The sequence below is a fragment of the Poecilia reticulata genome, linkage group LG5, assembly GCF_000633615.1.
Source record: "Poecilia reticulata strain Guanapo linkage group LG5, Guppy_female_1.0+MT, whole genome shotgun sequence".
Lineage (NCBI taxonomy): Eukaryota > Metazoa > Chordata > Actinopteri > Cyprinodontiformes > Poeciliidae > Poecilia > Poecilia reticulata.
Genome location: NC_024335.1, coordinates 12,666,217 through 12,692,350, shown reverse-complemented (window position 1 = coordinate 12,692,350; position 26,134 = coordinate 12,666,217). Strand labels below are relative to the sequence as shown.

Sequence of the window (26,134 nt, the reverse complement as noted above, 5' to 3'; positions counted from 1 at the left end):
CTTCTGCTACATCTGTCTCAGTTTCTTGTCAAGCCACTCCTGAACCATTGTCAAAAACATCTTACCTAGACTAAGGAGACAATGACTCAACTGTTAAACAGTGGTTCAAAGTCCTATTTTCAGATAAGGGCAAAATTTGCATTTCAATATTAAGGCGAGGAAAACTGGAGAGGCAGGGTCCAGGTTTCCACAGTTAATGATTATTGGGCAGCAAGGACTTCTGGCTGTGGTCCACTGCGTTTCATGAAGTCCAAAACCAGAGCAACTGTCTACCGCGACATTTTACAAAGCAAAGAGGAAGATGAGTGACAACACACCAAATCGATGGCATAAAAATAGTTTCCAGTCTGTATTTAACAGCATGTGTAAATGATGAAGACAGAGACATGAATATAATGTGTCCGCATGCAGCTCAGAAGCTGCGATCCTGACTGAATCATAATGATGTATAACTAAAATAAACACTTGAAATACGTCTGTCTATGATTATGCTTTTTAAAATAACTGCAAAAATACTTACCGTTTCGACGATAATCTTATTTGTAGAGATGCACCTGAAATCCCACAAATATACAGAGGCCAGAACATTATGACTCTATATTATTAAGAGGGGACTTTTGCCACTTGGGTGCGCTCCTGTTCTTTAGAATTTAGGCTAATGTAAACGTAAAAAAACAACAACAAAAACAATACAAGTCTCACACTACAACACGAAGAGCTGTGTTCATTGTTCATTTGCTTTGCTAGTAGTTTCGATGTTTTTTTTTTTTTTTTAACTTTAGGGTCATTTAGCCAAAACCCCCTCAGGACAATAATCTTTTGAGGAGGACTTGCTTGAATGTTTTCATTGAACTCCTGAGTTTCGTGTTGAGCAAGAAGCAGGAATGTGTGAGGAGCTGCCTGGGAAAGAATTTCTGGGAAGAAACAGCTGGAGGGCGGGGGTTTGACTCGAACTGTCGTCTTCCGCTGTCTTCCATATTTTGAGAGAAAAAAAGGTTCATTTTCACCTTCCTCCACGCAGCCACGCCTCGGACTAACTGCTCACCTGAGCCGCAGCAGCAGGTAAAGGTGAAGCGGCGTGTCTGCTGCCACAGCCAGGTAGATAGAAGACGAAGATTGACATTGGGGTTCCGACTCAGAAACGTAAGTATCTGTGGTTTGGGATTTTAAGTTTTTTCTTCTCGTTTTTTTTTTTTTTTTTTCCTTTTGAGACCTGGCGGGCTGAAATTCAAGTCGAGACCTTTCAGTAAACTGAATGGAAATTGCTCAAGTTTACACGCCGCATTCTTGTGTTTTTTCCTGGACATTTTGAGACGGACTTGGACAGTAATAACAAACAAATCATAAATTAAAGAGGAAAAAAAACAATCTGCAGTGACTAAAAATTGTGCAAAAGAAGGCTGAGTGAGCGCAGTGATCCTTCGTTTAACTGTTAATTAAAACTAACAGTTTTTAGACCCGGATTTTAACGTGCTAAGCATTTAACATCCTTTTTAACAGTTTTAGGTGAGGTTTTTGTTGCTGGATAAAACGGGCATCATGGAAGAGACACCAACTACAGACGATGGCACAGTGACCCGATCAGCAGAGGTATGAACACTCATCACCTGTATATTGAAGTACAATTGTAGGTTTTCTTAAACTTGTCTTTTTCTCTGGGAAAGTATGTTGGGTCGTTTCTTGTGGATGACTGCTGCTTGGATGATCAAATAAAGCAGCTGCACACACAGCTGAAGTACTTAAAGGTGAGCCCTTTGCTGAGATTTCAGTCATAGTTGTAAAAATCAATCTAACGCAAATATTGTTGACAACCAGGCTTGCAAGAAAAGCAGGCCCGTAACCTTGAAGTTCTCACTCAAAGGGGTAAAAATTTATGATGAAGATGAAATGGTAAGTGTATTTTTTTTGTTGTTGTTAAAAACATCCAGCACATCAAGCTGCTTCAGCTTCTTTCAGTCGCAGCTGATTTTTAAAATAAGTCTTGACTTGATTTTATTGCATAACTATCACAACCTGCATTGCTTCAAATGTGGTTTCAAACAAATGACCTTTATGTTTCTGTTTGTCTGACTCTTTGATGTCTTCCTGGCCCAAAGACCCTCCTAATGGCTCATGCTTTGCGAAGAGTCTCTCTGTCCACCGCCCGCCCAATTGATGCCCAGTTTGCCTTCGTCTCCCATAACCCAGGCAGCACCTACGCCCAACTTTACTGCCATGTCTTTAAGGCAAGACATGCCCGAGCGGTAAGGAATCTCTTCAGAGTTGCATATTGAAAACAAAGAAACTATTGGAATAATAAGATGTTGCTCTGTGAATTTTCTGACTGAAAAACTGTGTAAATGTGCTTTGGGAACTTCTATGACAGAAATGATCACATTTAAACTCGATTTTTTTCTAAAACATTATACATGATATAGAAGTTTAAACTACTTTACTGCATACACTTTCCAGCATTTTGAATAACAAACAAAGAAAACTAGAAATCACAAACGAATGTATTTGATCTCAACAGGACACTCAAGTAACTTTGGGGAAAAAATCAGGTTCTATAACTAACGTGAGACGGAGCATGTAGACTAACAATGTGCATGTCATATGATAACCTATAATGTTTTTTTTTTTTTTTTTACATAGAGAATGATTATGCAGAGGCATAACCTGTAATTTTGGAAAGAACATTATGTTGCCCTCAAGGCGAAACATCTGAGGATCAGTTATTTTAACAAAAAAGGCTACATTTGAAAGAAGTTTATAAAAAAAAAAAAAAAAAAAAGATATTTCAAAATGAGAAGGATCTTAAAAAAAAGGTGCAAAATTTGACATTTAGAAAGAATGGACATACAGTTGAAACCAGATATTTATACACACTGTATGAAAAGATACACAGCCTTTTTCCCTTCCTTTGTTTGACATAACCAGCCTTAATCATACCATTTTAGGTCAGCTAGGATTACCAAGACTATTTGAGAGTTTATATACAGTTAGCTTGCTATGCTGCTAAACATTCTGGGAAAGCCTTGTGCTTGATTATGGCTTTGTAAGCTTCTGGAATTCAGTTCACAACATTTGAGTGAATTGGAGCAAAACGTTTGGATGTATTTTAAGACAATGTCTCAAACACCATTTTTCCTGGTGTGACATCATAGAGAAATTAGATAAGATACCAGGAAGATAACTGTGGCTCTCCACAAAGCCTGGTTCATCCTCGGGTACAAATTCCAGATGATTTACGTTGATCCATTCAAACAGTTTTATCCAAGTACAAACAATGGTTTTATCCAATGGTATGATGTCTAGCCATCATACCATTTAGGGAGGAGATGGGTTCTGTGTTAAAGAGATGTCTGTTTTAGTGAAAGTGCCACAGTCACATAAGTTGGGTATACAACACTGACTAAAACATCACTCAGAGAGGACGAAGCCAGTAATAAAAAAAATGTATATAGAGCCAGGTAAGAGTTTGCAAATTTGGAAACATTTCCTGTGGTATAATGAATCAAAAATGTAAGTACTTGAAAAAGAGGGAAGTTTGAAAGACTGAGTGAACCATGAAAAATGTGATGCACATGAGTGTCGGCATCATGTGCACCTCAAAATGAATCAAATCATGGAAAAAATAACATCTCAAGACACCATCTAAATGGTGAATGACCCTGAATGTTCTGCCCCATTAGTTACAAATTGGTTTAAGGATGGAAAAGTCAATATTTTAGAATGACAATCAGTACCTTTATTCCAGAGTGAAAACGATCTACCATACTAAGACATGAATCTTAAAAATAAAGTTCCAAGACCACTGCTGCCTGCCTTTGGAAGCTTTGCTTCAGTTTGAAGCCAAAAAATAACAGCAGCACTGGGCATTATAGAAAAAGTTGCTGTATTATTTTGTAGTCTGTTAGTTTCTTCCAGTTTATATGAAAGTTTGTGCCCTCCTCTTGCAAAAATATGTACATAATTGGTTTGACTAAAATAAATATTTTTTAAAATCGGTTTGGCATCAAAACACCAAAAAATTATCCTGTTAACCTTCTTGGCAAAATGATCAGAAATTGTTTAGATATTAGCGTGGCAGTATATCAAGGTATGTTAATAGCTTTATTGAGGTAATATAAAGTGATTTATTGAAGAACCAGGTAATTAATATTTTTGTGGTGTGCAGTTCCTTGAGAGATCCAGCTACATTTGAATCCTGAAACTGTATCAGACTAACTCATGAGTTTATCATTACCTTCAATGACAGACCAAATTAAACTCTGCTTAAATTCTGTTAACTAGAATTAACTTCTAGTACTTACTTTCTTCAGACGCTTCAAAAGTCCTGTTTACGGCTTTACATAAAACTACTTTCTCCCCACTCTCCCTCCAGGTTAATTTCAGGAGTTTAGAAATTCTGCAAAATAGTGTTGAAATCTATTTACAAGTTATAAGCTGGAGAACCGAATTTAAAATTTTCGCTCTACCTCATTTCTCACAGGCCCAGTTCTTGAATTTGCTGCTCTGCCGGTGTTTCCAATTGTTTTATTTGGAGAAACATCCAGAAGAGGCACAAGAAAGCTCCAACGGGTCATTGCCTCAGCGTAACCCCTCGCTGCTCAACCACGGCTTCCCTCTTAGCGTCAGTGCCCTAGTTTCCTTTAGAAGAGCCCCTTTTCGAGGACTGTGGTTAAGCGCAAAGGTTTGGCATCTCAACTTTTCCACCTACTAAGCATTTAATTAAATTGTGAAACAATTGTTTGTACAATACATTGCTTTTGATAGATTTGTGCATTGTTTGCCACATTGTTTCCAAAGATCTAAATTTGCTTGAAATTCTATTTACTTTTAATTAAATAAAGCTTGGTTGTATACAACCCACAAGGTTAAAACGACAAATTACATCCTGGTTAAGGTGTAAACCAATTTTAACCACGTGCACTAGATGACTTTTTTTAATTTGTTTTTAATTTAGAAATCTAAGAAGTCGTCCTTTGACCTTCCTGACAGCCAAGATGATGTTTTTTCCTCCTCCTCTCCCTCACTGACGCGGAAGAAAGTCATCCGCGCTAAAGGACTACATTCTGGAGCTTACCGCTCCTTCACTTTCACGCCACTCAAACAGCGCAGCGTTCACGAGCATCTAAGTGTGTCACAAGGTGGGCCAAGAGTTCACAGAGCGCTATCAAGAGTCAAAGAAATGATTAGGTAAAGCAGACTGTTTGTTATGTGCAGGGCTGTTACTCACTGTTGTGGTGTGGATGATGAGCTCACACATGGCTTAAACATTTCCTCAGAGTTTGTCACGGTTTGGTTTACGTTCACAAATGTTACTGTTAAGAATGGGCACACACTGGCTGCCTTCCAACACTAACAATTCTCATGGAGTGTCATTCTGTTCCTTCCCTTGGGATAAAGGGGAATTTAAATTGATTACACATTTTCTTCTTAAATACTCTCTTCTGAAACAGAAAAGGGTCAAGACAAAGTGCCAGGGAGGAGATCCCGGGCTCCAAGTTTAGCCGAAACAGAGGAAGCATTGGCTCAGGCTGTGTGGAGCTGGGCCGGTCTTGCAACGTAAGTATATCAAAGTTCTTTAAGGATCTTGCTTTCACAGATTCCTTTGTGTTGGTAATGCATCAGTGTTTCAGTGTTTTTTTTTTTTTTTTTTTTGTTTTGTTTTTCTCTGTGGTTGCAGTGACAGCAGCTACTCCCTCCTTGCAGATGATGTCATGGGATCATACCTTCTGTGCCCTCATCCTAAAAAACCTAAAAGTGGTTCCCTTATTGTTCGCTTCCCCTCCGGCCTGACCACCCACCTTATAGAAAACACTCGTAAAGGGAAGTTCATGCTGGAGGTAATCATCATAACACATGGTCACTATACTTGTTTGCCAACAAAAAGTACACAGTTATTCAGTGCTAAACTACTGATAAATTTATACAATTACATAATAGGTAGAGTGCCATGAAAAAGGATTTTATCCCTTATAGAGTTTTGCTATTGATGGTTTTTCATCACTCTTATGTTTCAGACCAGGAAGCAGTTTTTAATATCAGAAAAATATAACCTAGGTAAACACAAAACTAGTTTTTAAAATAATAATAATGTAATTTATTCAGGAAAAAATATCCAAACTAACTGGGCCGTATGTAGGAAAACAATAACTCGCCAGTTCTGACAGAAACGACTATTGTTGGCTTGTAAAGATTGGCTTTATTTGGTAGTTTTAGATCTCAGAAATTTGAACCATTCCAAAACTTTCATTTAATAAAATTTTGTCTGTTCACCTATAACAGAGCGGAACTCTTTGAAGAAGACATTATCCCATTATCCGTTTGGATTTTCTGTTGTAGTAAAGTGTCAATTGTTATTGGGGGGGTGAGGGTTTACTGGTATGTTTTTGCACAATTTCCATATGGTTCTGGAACAGGTTTTCAGTTCTGCCAAGTCTCAACAATAACCCAACCAATAACATAGCAACTTCTTGATTTTGTTCCTTTAAAAAAAAAAAACAACCTTTAGTTGTAGATTTGCTGCTGTGCTTCATATCACTGTTTTGTTGCATGACCCAGTTTTAGCTGCCAAACAGCTGGCCACAAATTTGACTTTAGATTACTCTAGGATACAGAGGAGGCGATGGTCAATAAATCACTGCATGGCACTCAGTAATGTTGGCAAAACAACCCTAACCCCATGACCCAACCACTGTGCTTAAAAGTTGTTGTAATGCTGTTTAATGTTAATTGACCACGGTGCCATCCATTATTTACCAAATATGTCAATTTTAAAGATCCAAAAGTCTTAAAGTTTGTTTGCTACATGTAGGCCTCAACTTTTAAAAGTATAACTTCTAAAATGGCATGTGTAGTTCTTCAACTGAGAACTGTGATATATATATACACAAGCAAACTAGAATTTTGGTTCCCTATATAAAATGTTGCAAGCTTTTTGCATAAAAAGGAAAATAATAATTTCCCTTTTCATGCAAAAAGTTGTCAAATGTTTAAAATAAATATTAAGAACAACATTGTCTAATTTTAATTGTGATTTTTGTTTTTCTTTGTGGCAGAAATGCAGGAGAGAATTTCATTCCCTCTGCGAACTCATTGAATACTACTCGGTGACCCCGGATGAGCTGCCTTGTCAACTGTGCTGCGCACGTGTGAACCACTGTTATGAGTGGGAAGAAAATACCAACACACAACAAGCTGCAAAAGCTCAACCAAAGCCAGAGTTGAAAGTTCTCACTAGAAGGGAAAGGCAATAAACCCTGAGGAATTAGCTGCCAAGATGAGATGATTCAAAATAAGAGAATCTCATTCTTTTGCACATTTTTATTTTTATTTTTTTAGTATTTTCACATGGTATATTATGTATGTTTCACTCGCTAAAACACAGTGCCCCAATTATCAGTGTTGGCACGTCTATTCTTTTGTATGCGCCAGATTCTGTCAGGGCAGCTTATTTGTCAGAGATAATGTTGAGTGCTTGCAGCTTTTATGTAAAGTAAGTTTTTAAAGTATTTTTGCATACCTGTAAGGTGTTTTACGGTTAAATGTTTTTATATATACCCCTTTTAAGTGTGGATTTTATGGCTGGGTCTTACCTTTTCCTTAACCCCCACCCCAAATCTTCTTAAGACGTTACCTCACTACATAACCATGTTTTACTCTGATTGTCCTTATCTTCTCTACATATTACTCTGTGTTTAAGATATTGTAATATGATATTGCACTTTATTGCCGGTCCATCATTTTGTGTGCAGTTTAATGTAACAAAGTTTAGAGCACATCAAGATTGTCTATGGTGGTGGGAGATTTCTAGTCCATCATTTCTGATTAGTTATTTCTATCATCATTTCTGATTAGTTATTTCTATGACCAGTAAGCATACATTTTTTATCTCCATTTTACAATAAATAATGGGCCCTCTTTTCAGTCCACACCTCAGTAAAATATGTGTCCTATCATTTATGACTCCGCTTTTAGCCTTGAATTAAATGCAACATTTTACTCAACATTGGATTATAATTCAACATTGCATTTTCTTTTTTAATGTTTGACAAAAAAGCCCTGGTTACATTTACAACAGTAAGACAAGACAGCTTAATTTTTTCAATCCGTAAAGAAGTTGTTTTTTTTTCTCTGAGAAGCAAATTATAAAAGAATAGTGATTTTGATCTCTTGTTTCAATGCGTATAAATACTTCAGATTAAGCTAAATCTTCAAAAGATCAATGAGTTTTTCACTAATGCTCATTTGTTAAGTTGGATATGTTTCCAACAGTGAGTTTCTTGATTTGCATTGTGGTATTTGCTGCACCATCCCCTCAGAAATCAGTTCCTATTTGTTTATTTGCAACTTGGATTGACATTTGAAATTTTCCACAAATTACATAAAGCCAGAATAGTCAGATTTTAATTTATTCATAATTCTAATAGTTTACTTTCTCTAAGCATTTGGAGTAAATGATTCACTTCTTCCAAACTGTTTGAATTGAAACTTAAAATTGAAATTCCTTTTACGTTTTCTTTTAGAAATTACTTATAGGGTTTACTTTAAAACTATGCAAGCTCATGGTCCATTTTTTATTCATGCAACCATGTTCATGGTTTTTGTCGTTAGTTGTACAAATCTCTTATGCAGTGATGAACTTGATCAACCAAAAACAATCCCCCCAAAAAATATTTCAGCCAAGTGATTCACTTTCTCCAATAGCTGCAAAAGTTAGAATATCAGTCTATCACTTATGGCAATATCCCCACAAACTGGTAGAAATTATTTTCGTGATTAATATGCTTGGTATGAAACAGCTTCTCAAATGTTCTTGAATTACCCCAGATGTTTTTCTTAATGTAATATTTCTCATGTAAAACCTACATAGGTCAAATTTATTTATTTTTTTACATGTAGGGTTTCTGAAATTTGTACCACACATTATGACACCAAAAACAACCAACAAATAACTGAGCTTCAATTTTGTTTTAAAAAGAAATCGAGGCAAAAATTATTTCTAATTAACTGTCTAATTGCCTTTTAACAATTCCGGGGAAAGAAGAAAAGGAACATCGAGAGAACGTATAAGATTTCAAAAAAAAAAAAAAAAAAAAGTTATAAAATGAATTTTAAAGTATCGTTAGGCTTCTTGAAGTTAAAAACATGAATAATACTCAGAATTTACAGGTTTGTATCCTTTCGTTTTCTTCCTTTCCAAGATGGCCGCCAGTTTCGGCCGCTTTGACTCGGATTGGGCCTTTAAGGTTGCTAGGTAACGTTAGAACGCTACCAAGAGAGGAAGACCCGAGACGTAGAAGCACTGTTTCTGACGGTCAGCAGGTGCATAAATATTTCTGTCTTCTGTATTTGCTAACCTCTATGTCGGGAAGAAAATTGTTAATATAATTCATTTAGCAGTTAAACGTTGAGTCTTGTTGCTTCTGACTTTTATTAAGTATCTTTTCATAAGACCTAAGCTTGTCCTCAGTTAGCAATAACTGTTTCTAACCCCATTGTCACCTGCTGTGAGGTGGATGTTGAGCTATGGGTTCAGAGTCAGTGAAGGTCGTGGTGAGGTGCAGGCCGCTGGATGACAGGGAGAAGACTCTCGGCTGTAAGATGGTTCTGTCCATGGATGTCCACCGGTGCCAGTGCTTCATTGAAAACCCCGGGGCAGTGGATGAGCCACCCAAACAGTTCACTTTTGATGGGACCTACTACATTAATCAAACTACTGAGCAGCTGTACAACGAGATTGCCTATTCTTTGATTGAGGTAAGCAGCTATAAATAAATGAATAATGAATATCAGCCTTATGTAGGTCACATGGTTGTTACTTGATCCTCTCAGTCACCTTACCTTATGATTGCATCAAAGTCGCAACTAACACAGATGTATTTATGCAGGGTGTTACTGAGGGATACAATGGCACGGTTTTTGCCTACGGGCAAACTGGAAGTGGAAAATCTTTCACCATGCAGGGGGTGTCTGAACCTGCAACTCAGAAAGGTGTAATACCACGAGCTTTCGAACACATTTTTGAGAGCATTCAGGTATGACAGGAACCCCCCCCTTTTTTTTCCCAGCTCAGATTTAGTTTGTTGTTTTAGTCTTTCCTAAAACAGCAAACAGGGGCATTGGGCATGTATGAAGCACACTTAGTTATAGTTATTGCCCAGACTTGCCTAAGCTGTGTTTGCTTAGGAAGAGTAACTGTGCTTAATATTTGTGTGCAAGATAGTGTGCTGAAAACACAAAATTCCTTGTGAGGGCCTCGTACCTGGAGATTTACAATGAGGAAATAAGAGACCTTTTGGGAAGTAACACCAAACAGAAACATGAGGTTAGTCTTTGATTTTCTTAACAAATTAAATATATTTAATATATATTTAATTATGTATATTGCATATATTTCAAGCATTTATTCCTGTTGTGATGGTTATTGTTTACACAAAATAAAAAAGCCAAAATCCAGTTTCTCAACAAAATATTATATCAGATCAATAAGAAGAAAGGAGACATTTCTACAACTAAAGTGTGATCTAAAGTGTGATCATGTTATTATGGCTATGCTGTCATTGGGAAGATTGCTGACTTAACATTATCCAGCAGACAGTCACTGACACCATCCACCAGCAGGGTAAAAAKGCTGTTGCTGTAGAAGCTGGYYATTTTAAAAGATCTGTATTCAAATGTGTTATTGGGAAGTTGAGTGGAAGGAAAAATGCACTTAAAAATGCAGTGCGGAAGCATCTGAAATATCCACATTGTGATTGTGAAGCAAAGGTAGTTAAAGTTCAATCTTACCCACATCATCTGTTCCTCATATTAGCRTTTCCTGAACCAATTGTGATATTAAAAACATCTTACCTGCAGCTAATTAAGGATTGAACTGTTGTGTAATGGTGCAAAGTGCTCTTTATAAACTAAAGTCAATTTAGCATTTTTTAAAAATTAGATTTATTTCTCATTCCATTTCATTTGTTGATGACCTCCATGCTTTGAAAAACACCTACTCAACAATTCATTCAAATATATAAGGATACTTTTCAGTAGACCCAATTTTTTTTATTAAAATATATATATATTTTTTTTACTGGATTTGTAAGCCATAATCTGCCATAATCATCAAATCATCTCATTTTTAAAACAATCCCTGAAATAAAATTCTGGTGATATTCTAATTCACGTACATGTACTTATAATTATAATCAATTTGCTTATTTGTATCTTGATATCTATGCACAACACTTACTGCTCATGTTGCCATAGTAATATGAACTGAAGTTTTTTGAAGAGGTCAAGGTGTTTTAAGAGGATAATGGAGTTGCGTTGAGTGTGTGTTTTTATTACGCTGTTTGAATGGCTAGCTGAAAGAGCACCCGGAACATGGGGTGTATGTGCGGGACCTCACCATGCACACGGTGCACAGCGTAGGGGAATGTGAAAGAATCATGGAGCAAGGCTGGAAGAACCGGGTAGTGGCTTGCACGCTGATGAATAAAGACTCCTCCCGCTCCCACTCCATCTTCACCATCCGTTTGGAGATCTGCAACACTGGTAAACATTCATTCATTTAAACAAAACCTTTCACTAAAGCCTGATCTTACTTTGCTGTTCTTAAACATTTATTTTTCTATGCTGTGGCATGATTTTAAAGTTGCTTCACTAGTTTATTTTATTTTGGTTTATTGCTTGAGGACAGATAACTTTTTCAGTTTTTTTTTTGTTTTTTTTTTAATCAACCAAATATTCAGATGCAGCCGGTCAAGATCGTATACGAGCAGGCAAACTTAACCTTGTAGACCTGGCAGGAAGTGAGCGTCAGTCCAAAACCGGTGCCACTGGAGAGCGACTCCGTGAGGCCACAAAGATCAATCTCTCCCTCTCAGCTCTGGGCAATGTCATCTCTGCCCTGGTGGTCGGCCGCTCCAAGCACATACCCTACCGGGACTCCAAGCTGACCAGACTGCTGCAGGACTCTCTGGGAGGAAACACACGGACATTGATGATYGCCTGTCTCTCACCTGCTGATAACAACTATGAGGAGAGCCTGAGCACTCTGCGCTATGCAAACCGGGCCAAGAGCATCCAGAACAGACCTCGAATCAACGAAGACCCCAAGGATGCTCTGCTGCGAGAGTATCAGGAGGAGATCAAGAAGTTACGGGCCCTCATCTTAGGCCAGCTAGGTATCTCTGACCGTTAACGTAAATCTAGCCGTATTACAGAGCTGCTGTGCCTTGTAAAGTGTTTTTTTTTGTTACAATTAAATGTTTCAGATCATTAAATTTTTATATCAAGCAAAATTAACCTAAATATATAAATGACAAGTTAACTTCTTACAAAAAAAAGCAGTTGACAACTTCAAATTACTGCTGTCAATTATTTGTTGTAGCTGGAGGAAATTTGGGGGGTAATTTGACCCACTCTTCCTTGTAGAATTGTTTTATTTCAGCCCACTTGAAGGGTTTTTAAATATAATTGTCATGCTTAAAGTCATCTTATATGGATTTAATCCAGAATTTGACTATACTACTCCATACATCACACTACAACCACCATGCGGTGACAGAAAAATTTGTTTGCTATTAAAATGTGTTTAAGGACCTGAAACATTTATGTGTAAAAGAGAACAAAAAAATATACATATCTGTAAGAATTACACAGTTTTTCAAGACTTTGTATTCATGTTTTTAAAATTGAATAATAATAAAAAGTAATCCAAATGAAGATTGTAGGAGACAGTCTGTTTTTAACTAGCCTTTTCCTTTAAATTTTTCTACAGCTCTTCTGACTAGTCAGCCTGCAGATGCTCTTTCAAGGTTGCCGCCCAACACTGATGAAACAAAGGAAAAGATTAAAGAGGCAAACAGACGATTCCCACACCGATATATCAATGCACATTGAAGCAGCCGTTACACAACAACCAGTTGATTGATGGCTSTTCTTCTACTGTCTCCACAGGAGTACGAAGAAAAGCTGGCAAAATTGCAGGCCGAGTACAATGCAGAGCAGGAGTCCAAAGCAAAGCTGCAGGCAAACATTATTGCTCTGCAGCGCTCATATGAATCAAAGCTGTCTAATCTGGAGAAGACCAAAGCCAGCAGGGGGCGCTCTGACCCTATRAAAGGTAAAAGGAACATTTCTTACAYRTTCTTTTTYAGTACATCTGTACAGGAGGATGATGATGTTCCTTACTATGCCTCTGCTACATTTAAATGTAATAACTTTTTMTCCTTTTCAACATAAGTGAGCTCCAGCTGTAAAGTTCAAGATGAAGAGAAAGAGAGCACACCCAACACTGATAAAATCAGTCTCTCTACAAGTACTTCACTGGGAAAGGTTTGGTCATTCTAATGTGACTATGATTGATAAAAAGCCCAGATATAATTCCAAAAGGGCTAAAAAAACAACCCACATAACAATAAATCTAKTTTTTTTTTCTGTGTCATCATGTTGCTGAGGCAGCCTGATGCRTCTTGTGCTGCAGTCAGCGCTCAAAAAGATCCAATTGGAAATGAGCTCACCAACTCAACTGATACCAAATCAAATGAGCCTCTGGACCAGAAACATGTTCTGGAAAGGTATGTGTGCTTATCTCAAATTTTATATTTTGCACTTTATTTACAATACATCAATACAATGTATTGATAATTATTAATATTTGTCCAAGCAAGGCCTCTGTATATATGCACAGAGCACAGCAAAAGTGTGAAGTGCAAGTTTCAAAATCCATCCATCCATCCATTTTCTTTACACCCTTGTCCCTTAGTGGGGTCGGGAGGGTTGCTGGTGCCCATCTCCAGCTAACGTTCCGGGCAAGAGGCGGGGAACACCCCGGATAGGTCGCCAGTCTGTCACACTGCAACACAGAGACACACAACCATGCACACACACACTCACACCTAGGGACAATTTGGAGATTCCAATTAACCTGACAGTCATGTGTTTGGACTGTGGGAGGAAACCGGAGTACCCGGAGAAAACCCACGCATGCACAGGGAGAACATGCAAACTCCATGCAGAAAGACCAGGGCCGGGAATCGAACCCAGAACCTTCTTGCTGCAAGGCAACAGCTCTACCAACTGCGCCACTGTGCAGCCCAGGTTCAAAATCATTTACCAAAAAACAAAACAAAAAAGAAACTGAAAAGTGTGGTGTGCATGTATATTCAGTATCCCTAGATCACCTGAATAAAATCTGGTTCAACTAATTGCCTTTAAGAGACTTCCACTTGCTATGTAAATTAGTGCTGCAAACTTCAGGTGTGTGTAATATGAATAGAGCTGTTGTGTGAAGGTGTTGGAAGTTTGTTAGAGAACATCAATAGAAAAGAAAGTTAAGAAAAATCATTCTTGAAACAAGAAGACATCCCATTTGCAGTTTGCAACACGAAAAGACAGAGCAGATAYTTGGGGGAATGCTCAGTTTAGACTTTAACTACACTCAAAATGGTGTATGGGTGTGTGTGTGTGCGTGTGTGTTTGAAAACTAAAAATCTTTAAAAYCACATATCCTTTTTTCCACTTCACTAATATGCAGGAGTTGATTCATTACATAGCATTCCAAATGAATACTTTGATTATTGCAGTTCTTATATTAATAATGGGGTTAAGGGTATTAATACTTTTGCTAAGCACTAAATATACTGTTGTTCTGATTATTTATTCTTCCTTTATCTCTCAAGACTACAGAAACTAGAACAGGAAGTAATCGGAGGGGAGSAGGCCAGGAACAAAGAGTTACAGCAGAGACATCGGCAGAGGAAGAAGTTCGCAGATCAGAGAAAAGCCCAGCTCATCAATGCACTGTCAGAAGACAGTGAGGAGAGTGACAGTGTGTTATTGAAAGTGTACAATTCAATCCAGGAAGAAGTTCATGCCAAAAGCCAGATACTGTCCAGAGTCCAGGGTAAGGTAAGGCAGTAGGTTCAGGTGCAGAACTTGAAGAACTTCTGTGAAATTTWAAAGGAATCAAACCTGGAGCTGATTGAGCTCTTACTGTTTTAATGTGTCCAAAATTAAATTCTACATMCCACAGTTTACATGTTATTTATACTGGATAAATGCTTCTTTTTGTTGTTGTTTGTTTTTGACTAAGYCAAGATTAAATTATTTCGTTGTAACAGTTGAAAGCAGCCAAACTGGAGATTCGCGACCTGCAGGCGGAGTTTGAACTGGAGAGGAACGATTATCTGGCGAACATCCGCCGGCTTGAGAGGGAAGGCCAGCTGCTGAACAGCCTGCTGGAGCGCATGGTGCCACTGGTACGCCGAGACTGCAACTACAGCAACCTGGACCGCGTGAGGAAAGAAGCTGTTTGGGATGAGGATAGTTCCACCTGGAAGCTTCCAGATGTGATGGTGCAGAAAACAACTCTCCCTTCAGGTAAGGAATATGATGCAATGGKGTGTTGAAACTTTTAAACACTTTTAAACTAAATCCAGGTGTGAACTCCATCATTTTTTGAAGACTTATTTTTTGCTTGTTCTTCTTTGTTGTAGCAGTGACTCCAAATCCTTCATCCCGCAGAGATTCAGGTTCTGATCAAGCAGAGTCGCTTACGGTGTGTAAATTTATAGATCGTTTTTGCCATCAAATACATACACACTGTTAATTAAACTTTAAAACACAAGCGTATGTTTATATTAACAGGTTGAAGAGGACAGGTACAAGGAAATGCTGAATCGCAAAGACAGTGAGAATGTTGCCAACAACTACTTTAAGTCAAAAAGAGCCAGTCAGCTGCTGAGCGGTGATGCTGTTAAAGGACATGGTGAGTCAATCATCAGTGCAGACATTAATAATGCGAAAGGAACCGATTGTGCTAAAATCATATGTAGCATGTTTTTATACTCTACTAAATCTACTCAGTCACTTTTTGGCTGCAATTTCATGTTTTTTGGTATCTGGAAAATTAAAAAAACTCCTGATTGTTGAGTCACATTCCATGGACACTGTGCCGTTACCTAGCAACCCCAGACAATCTCAGCCCTGTTACCTAGCAACCCAAGCTGAGCACCAGTATTTTTGGTCAGCTGGTTTTAATAATAACAATACATTTTATTTATAGGAGCCTTTCTCGAAACTCAATTAAAAGATACAACAATAAAAATAATAAAACCACTTCAGTAGAAAGAGCAATAGGCATAGAATAAAATAAGCATTTGTAATAATTATTATTACAAATGCTTATTTGGATTTAAAGTGACAACCGTAAGACCGTCTCTTTCTGAATAGAGCTCAAAATAGGCAGAATGGAGCAGACCAAAATCTCATTATCTAAAAATTGTGTGTAAAAAAAAAATGTATGAACATATTTTCTATAGCCCAAAGATCTATCTTGACTTGTTTAAGGAAGCATAATAGGTCACTTTTAAGCAGAGTGTTACTTTGTTTTGTTTGTCCATGATTTAACAGCTCAGAGTGTTAATTTAATNAGCCAAACTGGAGATTCGCGACCTGCAGGCGGAGTTTGAACTGGAGAGGAACGATTATCTGGCGAACATCCGCCGGCTTGAGAGGGAAGGCCAGCTGCTGAACAGCCTGCTGGAGCGCATGGTGCCACTGGTACGCCGAGACTGCAACTACAGCAACCTGGACCGCGTGAGGAAAGAAGCTGTTTGGGATGAGGATAGTTCCACCTGGAAGCTTCCAGATGTGATGGTGCAGAAAACAACTCTCCCTTCAGGTAAGGAATATGATGCAATGGKGTGTTGAAACTTTTAAACACTTTTAAACTAAATCCAGGTGTGAACTCCATCATTTTTTGAAGACTTATTTTTTGCTTGTTCTTCTTTGTTGTAGCAGTGACTCCAAATCCTTCATCCCGCAGAGATTCAGGTTCTGATCAAGCAGAGTCGCTTACGGTGTGTAAATTTATAGATCGTTTTTGCCATCAAATACATACACACTGTTAATTAAACTTTAAAACACAAGCGTATGTTTATATTWACAGGTTGAAGAGGACAGGTACAAGGAAATGCTGRATCGCAAAGACAGTGAGAATGTTGCCAACAACTACTTTAAGTCAAAAAGAGCCAGTCAGCTGCTGAGCGGTGATGCTGTTAAAGGACATGGTGAGTCAATCATCAGTGCAGACATTAATAATGCGAAAGGAACCGATTGTGCTAAAATCATATGTAGCATGTTTTTATACTCTACTAAATCTACTCAGTCACTTTTTGGCTGCAATTTCATGTTTTTTGGTATCTGGAAAATTAAAAAAACTCCTGATTGTTGAGTCACATTCCATGGACACTGTGCCGTTACCTAGCAACCCCAGACAATCTCAGCCCTGTTACCTAGCAACCCAAGCTGAGCACCAGTATTTTTGGTCAGCTGGTTTTAATAATAACAATACATTTTATTTATAGGAGCCTTTCTCGAAACTCAATTAAAAGATACAACAATAAAAATAATAAAACCACTTCAGTAGAAAGAGCAATAGGCATAGAATAAAATAAGCATTTGTAATAATTTTTTATTACAAATGCTTATTTGGATTTAAAGTGACAACCGTAAGACCGTCTCTTTCTGAATAGAGCTCAAAATAGGCAGAATGGAGCAGACCAAAATCTCATTATCTAAAAATTGTGTGTAAAAAAAAAAAATTTATGAACATATTTTCTATAGCCCAAAGATCTATCCTGACTTGTTTAAGGAAGCATAATAGGTCACTTTTAAGCAGAGTGTTACTTTGTTTTGTTTGTCCATGATTTAACAGCTCAGAGTGTTAATTTAATTTTTTTTGGAACATTGTAATGAAGCTACAATATTATTTAAACCATGTTTATTTATAACCATGCTTATTTAGAAAACCAAGGTTTGTWGAACATTTATTCTTACCTTTACAATGAACACATACATCGYAATGTGAAAAAGGGACCAGAGATAACTATTAGCCGTTCTACTTCCTTTTGTTTTCTCCTTCCATTTCTCTCCTTTTCTTTCACTCATTCTCTTCCACTGGTTCTGCAGGCCACCATTCTGTGAACGGTATRAACCCCTCTACCAGATCAGACCCTGTCCTGCCGCGGCCCTTTCGCCTAGAGTCTCTGGAAGTCTCKGTGCCCAGCGGGAAGGCGAAGCGCAGAAAAAGCAAGTCTCACATTCACAGTGAAGGGACATAAAGGGACTTTGGTGTTTCAAACAGGAAGTTCACCTCATAAACATTTGATTTTGACTCAAAAGAGTTTGTATACTGGGATAAAATAAAATATTGATTGCTAGCAACCAACTTTTTTTTTGCATCTTTTATCTGGGATTGTAGCACTGTAATCCCAGATTTCTTTCTCCATTTAATTAAAAGTTTGATTTGCTCAGTTAAGTTGCTTTAGTATTTAATTTACTGYATTTYTGTTTAACAGTGTAACTTGTGCCATTTAGGTGAAACAAAAAACTATTAAGAAACAGCTCTGAGCCATTGTATAGATACATTGAAATAGATATATCTCCTTTGCTGTCTCTCAGCAAATGCACACCCAGAATTACTGTGATTAAACTGGATTTATGCTACCTTGTGATTTACTGTATTTTTATAGCGTGCTTAGTCCATTTTGACACACTAGTGGCACATCCCCAGTGTCTGCTGCTGATCTGCTTCAGGGTTTAATGTTCAGAGATATTATTCAGCAYACTTTGATTATAATAATTGCTATATTTGAGTTCCTGTTGAAAATAATCCTTTGTAATCCTCTTTTTTTCTCATTGTGATGCTGTTTGTCTAAATATATTGAGTTGTCAGTGTGGTATTGATGGATTTCCTATATACATTCCTAATAAAGTGGCCAGTGAGGGTATTTTGTTATCACTTGCATTAACATTGCAGATGCACTTTATTTAAACTTTTTTTCCGTACTGATAAACTTTGTCCTTCCTGAAGTCTGTGTTGAGTTCAGATTTGGCTTTTTTTTTTTTTTTTAAAGGAAAGTCCTAGTTTTTTTTAAAACTATTGTTTCGTATCACTAAAGCTGTGTCAGTTTCAAAATTTGATGCCTAACTTTTGTTCAGACATAAAAGACGGAGACACCAAGMCACTATTAAAAYTTTATTCAATGCTAGTACACAAGCTGTTCAGTCAGAAGAGTTCCATGTGAGGGGTATCAGGAAAACAGAGGAAACAGATTATCTTCAGCAGCACATGGGGGTTGTCCACAAGATAATCGGATAACAGAAGAACAGCTGAGCAGGCTGTGTGAGTGGCTGAGTGGCCTGTAAGATGAGTACTTTAGCTGATGTTCTGTAATGAAAGTACAGAACGAACTTCTTCAGTTTCAGRAAAAAAAAATAAAATAATACATAGGTCAAAAAACCTGCAGGTCACTGTAAGTTGATCAAATTACAAGACCAAACAGTTTCCTTGTTAACAGCTCTGTAGCTGCWCTGCAAAACTCAAAATGTGCTCTGCTGTTTCTCACTTTTCCTGAAGTATGTGGTCTGGTTGGACGTAACATGCAATTCTGAAATGAGCACAATAAACAAGGCTTTCAAGATGCGGTGCATTCTGTGCAAACTTTATTTTCATAAGCATTTGTGGAAAACACAGAGGATTAAAGCATTTACATATATTTATTGCTTTTTAACAGTAATTGGAATGTCCAATTCCAACATGAACAATTCAGCTTTTTCTTAGACGATGTAACTCAAGCATGCAGAAAAACATTGTTTGGTAATTAAGTATTTGGGATTCATTTTGCAGTTAATTAATGAACAACTGCAAAATCGTACTTCACAAAATCCCAAAAACAAATAAAAGCTGCAACAGCTTTTCTTAGGCACATCTGTGAAAAGTGAACAATCAATAATCGTCAGTTAGGGCAATGCTCCTTATTCACAACTAGGCTGATTTAGTTTTTGGTTGCCTCATTTTGTGCTGCATTGGAGCTGAAAATTATAATACATACATATATTTCTGATTTAAATAACATTATCTTGAGAAAAATATACAGAAATGAATGGGTTTGAAATGTGCAAGGCATATTTTGATTAATTTTTGGAACTTAAGCAAATGTTCTCTTTACGAATGAGTCTTAAAGAGTTGGAATGCTCAAAGTTCCCATGTAATACTCAAATGCCCATAAATCCTTTAAGTTAGACACACTCAAGCTATACGCAAGGCTTAACTCTTTAGCAGGCCTAGTTTTCGGAGAGCCTCTTTTCGATCTGATCCCACTCCAGGAACCATCATTGCAGTGTAACCCACTGAGTCTACAGGGGTGTCGGATGAAGACTGAGATGTGGTGGTGGTTTTCATTGACTTGCCATAAAATTTGTGCTTTGGATGCTTTCCCTTGTTTTTGTCTTGTTTAGCGGAGTGCTCCAAACCTTCTGCCTTCAACCCACTGGATTGAGATTGAACATGTAATAATAAAACAGGCTGTTGTTCTTCCTTGGATGGCTGATGGACGCTAGCACTGTTCTTCAGAGGCCTGTTCTTGGGTTCTGTTTTCTCTTGAGAGGAACAGAACAATGGGTTTCTTGTTGGGTCTGATGGATCTCTTGCAGGTTTTTTAGAGAGAGGTTTTGCTCCATCCTCGTGCTCGTGTTCTGTCAGGAGGCCGAGCTTCTGCAAAGCTTCCAGCCTCACAACCTCAGGATTTGTTGTTTGTTTGACACTTTCTGAAAGGTCTGCTGCATTTTGAATTTTTGGATATATGTTGGCAGGCATCTTTTTAGGTTTTGGGGGCACAACAGGAGGTACTACCTTGGGCTTGTTCATGTCTGAGAGGGATTTATCAGGTTTTGTGACATTTCCCAATTTTGAACCTTCCAGTGGTGGTGGACATTGTCTGTCCAAGTCTATAGTGTGATCAACTGTTGGACATAAAGGCGTCTTCTTCTGGGAGGCATTTCTCCTCAAATGAACTAGTGCATCATAAGATAGAGGTCCTCTTGTTAAAGGGCCTTCAGCTGTCTTGGCTGAGTTTTCTCTGGGTTTCGTGGAAGGCGGTATCACATTAACCTCTGACGGTACTGGGGGAGCAGTACGTTTCTCGTTGTGACTGGGAGCTGGTTTGTTGTGCTTGGATCTGAACTGAGACTTAGGAGATGCTGTTTTGTCTACAGGAGTGAGTGATTTGGTACTGGGAACAGAACACTGAGAACCGCTCGCCACAACAAGAGGTGTTGGAACAAGGTAGCTCTGCATGTGTTTGGTGTCAACATTTTTCTTGATGGGTTGGTTGCTTGGTTTCTGTGAGCCTGAAATAAAAACAAGTACAGGTTTTACACCCAAAATACAAACTTTCCTTTGTTAGAGGACTCAGTTAAAACTGAATCATAATCTAACATGTTCTAAAAAATGAGCTCACTGTTGATATTGCTTTTGCCCAGAGAGAGAGACAGGTCAGCCAGTTTGGCTGAAATGTTTCCAWAGGCAGGAAGTTGTTCGGGTTCATCATGTGAGAGTCCACTATCGTCTTCATTTTCCAAAGACTCAATAGTCTCCTCCAAAAACATTAAACAGGCCTTCTCTTCTGCAGAAAGATGCTCTAGACTATCTTCACTCTGAAACACAAATGAACTCATGAAGCAAACATAATATAAACATGAATGATATGACCTAAGGATAATAAACCTCAAATACAAAACAGCAAACACTAAAAAAAAATCCCAAAGACCTTATGAAGCATTGTGGTCTTTATATTTCTAGCTGCTTTGAAAAATGAGCACAAAGATTTTTGGGTTTTGGAGGCAAAACTTACAAAGCCAGAGTTTGCGCTGACAACGCTGTCGCAGCTACCAGCACTGTCCATGCCATTCATTGTTGCTGATTCAGTGCCACCTGGCCAGGTGTCGCTTTTGGGCATTTTAGTCAGTGGCACACAACGTGGTTTTCATCTGCTGAAAGAGTTTAAATCAAGAAAGTGAACAAGGCAACTGCAAAATGCATTCATGCAAATAAGATTTACTGAGAGACAGCTACGTAAAATTGATTTTAATCTGTCATTATTTGTTAAAGACATGCAATGACGGTTCTAATCATATCTAATGTAAATATTTGACATTGATTTTTTTTCTTCTGTAATAGTCAACAAATTAAGACTGCACATTAAAACTGCATACTGTTTACAGCTTTCATCCTCATAAGATATAAATGTTGTGTGGAAAATAATTCAGGTTTGCTGCTGTGTGTATCTGAAATTGAAACCTAGTGTGGTAGACATAAAACCACTGAGGGGCCATTTATAAGACGTTACTCAAGTTCATTACTGCAGACTTCTTATTCTTGTCTTCCTTTAAGACTGACTTACTCTTTCTTATCTGCTGACCTGAAAAATTGTGCAAGCGTTGCTTAGTTACACAACCGCCGCTATATAATGATTAATTATAGATCTTTTCAATGGAGACAAAATGAAATGTGCACTCATTGTAAATATTGGTTTGTCCTAATTAATACATTMWTACATTGATTCATCATCTGCTTTGCTCTTAAAAGAATAATAGCATAAAACAAATCAATATCATATCCTGAAACTGTGAATAATTGACTCATAAACAGAAAGTGTTGTAAAATAAAGCAACACAGACTATAGTTAAAGGCAGAAAAGAATTAAGATATTAAAAAACTAATCACCAATGGCTTTTGCTCCCCAGTTCCATGTCTGCATTTGCATTGGACTTTTTTGACTAATTATTTGAAATGCACGTATAACTCTAAAATCAAGGGGCTCCTTTTCTATTCAGCTAATTAAGAAAAAAATTTTCAAATGATGCTGCTTTAAAAACATTATTTTGCACAGGAACAGCTATTGGTWTATGTCACACCTTTAAAATATTGACTTTATTTAGAATTTGATAGCATCAACACAGATGTAGCACTGGTTGAATAAAAGAAGCTGACAGAAATACTTAGCCACAACTAATCTTATTGTTGTTGAAACAAAGGTAATCCACCAGGTCATCAGTTGCTCAAATAACACTGTTGTTTTACTGTGTTGACTCTTGCTTTTAAAGATTGCAGAACTGTAAAAATATTAATTAATTAATAATTAATGAACTGTGGCTGCTATTAAACCTGGTAGTAAATATGAAAATCATGTGAATTATTGTTTAAACAGTACGTGCAGAGCAGCAATCTTGGATTTTACAATCACCTTGATTGTGCTGGACTGACTTTTAGAGTTGAACAGCTCTAMAYGTTAGGCASAGTCTTTTATTTTAAGATTACATAAAAGTGTAAAATGACATGTCAGMGAGATCATAAAGTAAAGTGAGGCTTGTGACYAATTTTAAATTACTCYTGTAGTTGGTGTTATTATTTTAKTATTGTTTGATAACGTACTTTAACTTGTAATGGACTCCGACTCTTTACGATAATAACCATTGCCTACCTGCAAGATTAACTAAAGTAGTATAAAAAATATCATMTTGGGTTTWTGCTTAAACTTTTCATATTGTCAGTCTGCCCACAACTTGTTTAGTCTTAGACTGTTTAAATGYGTTTCCTTTTCCAGTTTCACTGAAAGTTGTCTCTGCTTCCTCAAGAGTAAATATTTTCTGCAACACTGGAGTGACTCACATGCACGGAAAATTTCCAGCCATAAAACCCCAATTTCAAAGAATACCAGGCTATCATACCTTAGTGTTTGACAGATAGCTCCTGTCCTGCCCAGAGCATGTGACTTGGATTACAGCACACATGGCACTCCTAATCTTACTTTACTGGATCAGTTTCAGAGGAAGTGGAGGGTGGCAGTAATGGACTTCCTTAAGCTATTCCATATCCAGTTTATACATGCTATTATCTTAATCCTTTTTAGTGTTAACGGCRGGCACTAAAGACTACTGTTAAGATGTGTTAGATCTTTGCCATTTTAAGCTAAAGATTTGCTTTAATGTTGCCGTTTCCCAGATAGTRCTRCAGATTTAGTGTAAAAGACCCTTCAGTATGAACCTGGCAACACCCACCAACAAACCTTGGGATGCATTTCAACACCTGAGGCAAGGGCAGCAGGACAGACCCACAAAAACATCGAAGGCACAAAGGCACTTGTGTTCACTGTACAAGTTTTGGTATGTCAATCCAACTCTGTAAAACTTCCGAGGCCCTATTGCCACATAAGTAGGTAGTGGGACTTATCTGTAYTACTGTAGATAGAGTTCAATGTATAATTCTTAATAATACAGAGWTGTTGATATGTTGATAAGRGTTAGTTTGACGTAACCTGCGGCAAATACCCRAAAACTCCTCACTATATTGAATKTTTGGTAATCATATTTTTTTCTAAATTATTACCATASAGTTATGACTTTTTTGTTGGTTTAATTCATCTGCRTTGTAAAAATGTAATTCACCAAGCCTTTATCTTGATACAGATACTTTTATTACCCACAAAGCTAGGATATGGCTACCTGTTCAATGAGGCAGAAAATACAGTAATAAATTTAACTGCCTCAAGGGAGTTATGCAATAAGCAACATCAACCTTTTTTGTTTTCCCAGGGCAGCAATAAATCTGTATCTAAGTTTTAATTAGGGCCTAAGTTCATTTTTGCACTCTGTGTGCTACAATATTCATTAGAACATCCACTGATCATTAAGAGCCCAAAAATGTGAAACTTTGATGTAGCTAAAACTTAGGTTGTGACCTGATTGTCACTTGAACTGTCAACAGAGTAAAATATTCTAAGTAGAAATCGCTGAAAGTGATTTGAAACATTTAGTTTATTTCATGAAGATAATTCAATCTATTAATGAACTAAATTCTTTACCTACATACACACATGTCTAACAACAGCCAGCTAATATAGTGATATTTACCATTAAGTGGTAACGATGCCTACCTGTCTGAGTCCTCGCGCAGCCCACAGGTAGGACAGTCATCCTCAGGCCCGCATTCAGTTGTGCGCGAGGTAAGCGCGAGGATCTGAAAACACCTGCACGGACTTTGAGCTCTAAGCTCTCAGCCAATCAGATGGCAACACTATCCTCGAGGCACGCAAGGCTGTCAGCGTCATTTTATAAASAATTGTCTGTTTTGTATTGTTTCAGGGTCAACAGGTTCCAGTCAGGCTTTTTATAGAATTTATTTGGCAATAAGCTAATTATATTGAAAAGCTTTAAATGTGATTTAATGTCAGCCGCTCTTCCCTCCCATGGGTAGTTTCCCCCCCCCCCCCYCCCCTGTCATCGGTTTGTAAAATGTTATACGACGTTCTCAAAAAGATATTTGCAAATCAATCATTTACAAAAATCATTTGGAGTTTAAGAAAAAAAAGTACTTTATTATTTCTAATTATGTGCGGGACAGAAAACGGATCAATTAGTTTGGGTTGAAAAAGTGATCGCACCTCTTGATCTTAAGTCTAGCAGTGGTGACTGCTGCAGTTGGTCAAACAGTGACTGAATAAAACCTGAATCCTATTAAGTGAGGGTAGCTTAAAATAACGTAGTGTAATCTCACTATGACTTAAAATAGGCAGTGCAAACKTCTTGCTGAGAAAATATAGGTTATGTTTAAAAAAAATGATACAGCTATCAGAGAACACAATATTAAAAGGTTTTCAAAGATTTTTTTTTTTCTCACAAAATAATTAAAAAATAAAAACAAAAACAACTTATGTGTAGATTCATAAGTAAGTGAAATATTYCTTATTTTTATTTCTGGTGATATGGATGACCATGCAGCTAAAGCAATTAATGATGTTTCTCCTTTCACCAACAAAAARGTTTTAACACAGATCAATATCCCCATATATCTATCTGAGGATTCCGCCAGCCAAATTTTATGGCCAAATACAATGATGTAATGGTTATTCAAACAGGTACTGGCTGATTAAGGAGTGGCTTGATACAATAACTGCAAGTCATGTCCTGGATACGTCTGTATTATGGCTCCTAAAGAAATTGCCACCAGCTGCAGTCTATGCCTTGTAAATCTCCAACAAAAATCTTTATTAGGCTTCACAATCTGTTCTTGACCGAGACACACACTCCTTATGGCAACTTGAAGAATTAACCCAACAGTCATGTTTGTGGGAGGAACCGGAGCACCCAGAGAGAACACACACATGCACAGGGAGTACATGCAACCTTAATGAAGAAATGTCCAAGACTGGGAGTTGAATCCTGGACCTTCTCACTGCTACGACACTGTGCAGCCCCACTGCAAGACTAATGCGTCCTAAACCTCAACTGTGACTGTGAATTGTTTGTT

At 37.6% G+C, this 26,134-nt stretch overlaps 3 protein-coding genes across 7 annotated transcripts; 2 read left to right on the top strand and 1 right to left on the bottom strand.

Annotated features, from left to right (window-relative positions):
• Nucleotides 1–819: 819 nt before the first annotated feature.
• Nucleotides 820–8,032, top strand: sh2d5 (SH2 domain containing 5). The gene is given in 11 exon segments (XM_008409075.2): nucleotides 820–1,143; nucleotides 1,501–1,590; nucleotides 1,665–1,745; nucleotides 1,816–1,890; nucleotides 2,097–2,243; nucleotides 4,475–4,675; nucleotides 4,949–5,132; nucleotides 5,445–5,550; nucleotides 5,672–5,831; nucleotides 7,047–7,185; nucleotides 7,188–8,032. Coding segments are annotated over 10 exon segments (1,185 nt in total). The 5' UTR covers nucleotides 820–1,143; nucleotides 1,501–1,539; the 3' UTR covers nucleotides 7,229–8,032.
• Nucleotides 8,033–9,252: 1,220 nt separating this feature from the next.
• kif17 (kinesin family member 17) lies at nucleotides 9,253–18,214 on the top strand. Of its 2 annotated transcripts, none has more exons than XM_008409073.2 (15): nucleotides 9,253–9,312; nucleotides 9,503–9,747; nucleotides 9,879–10,025; nucleotides 10,214–10,315; nucleotides 11,343–11,532; nucleotides 11,730–12,164; nucleotides 12,761–12,840; nucleotides 12,940–13,105; nucleotides 13,226–13,317; nucleotides 13,444–13,559; nucleotides 14,664–14,892; nucleotides 15,105–15,363; nucleotides 15,480–15,541; nucleotides 15,631–15,751; nucleotides 17,956–18,214. In XM_008409073.2, exons 2-15 carry the CDS (start codon nucleotides 9,517–9,519, stop codon nucleotides 18,105–18,107), a joined length of 2,382 nt encoding a protein of 793 aa, XP_008407295.1. In that variant the 5' UTR covers nucleotides 9,253–9,312; nucleotides 9,503–9,516; the 3' UTR covers nucleotides 18,108–18,214. The 2 variants fall into 2 exon arrangements, with proteins under 2 accessions (XP_008407295.1, XP_008407296.1); XM_008409074.2 differs by having other exon boundaries at nucleotides 9,270–9,312; nucleotides 9,499–9,747.
• A 797-nt stretch (nucleotides 18,215–19,011) lies between these two features.
• Nucleotides 19,012–24,855, bottom strand: zgc:158258 (specifically androgen-regulated gene protein). Of its 4 annotated transcripts, none has more exons than XM_008409071.2 (4): nucleotides 24,762–24,855; nucleotides 21,681–21,819; nucleotides 21,288–21,483; nucleotides 19,012–21,177 (listed from the first exon to the last, which is right to left on the bottom strand). In XM_008409071.2, the coding sequence occupies exons 2-4, from the start codon at nucleotides 21,783–21,785 to the stop codon at nucleotides 20,096–20,098; spliced, it is 1,383 nt and encodes a 460-aa protein (XP_008407293.1). In that variant the 5' UTR covers nucleotides 21,786–21,819; nucleotides 24,762–24,855; the 3' UTR covers nucleotides 19,012–20,095. The 4 variants fall into 4 exon arrangements, with proteins under 4 accessions (XP_008407293.1, XP_017160227.1, XP_008407294.1 ...); XM_017304738.1 differs by having other exon boundaries at nucleotides 21,681–21,816; nucleotides 24,762–24,813; XM_008409072.1 differs by having other exon boundaries at nucleotides 24,739–24,807.
• Nucleotides 24,856–26,134: the final 1,279 nt, after the last annotated feature.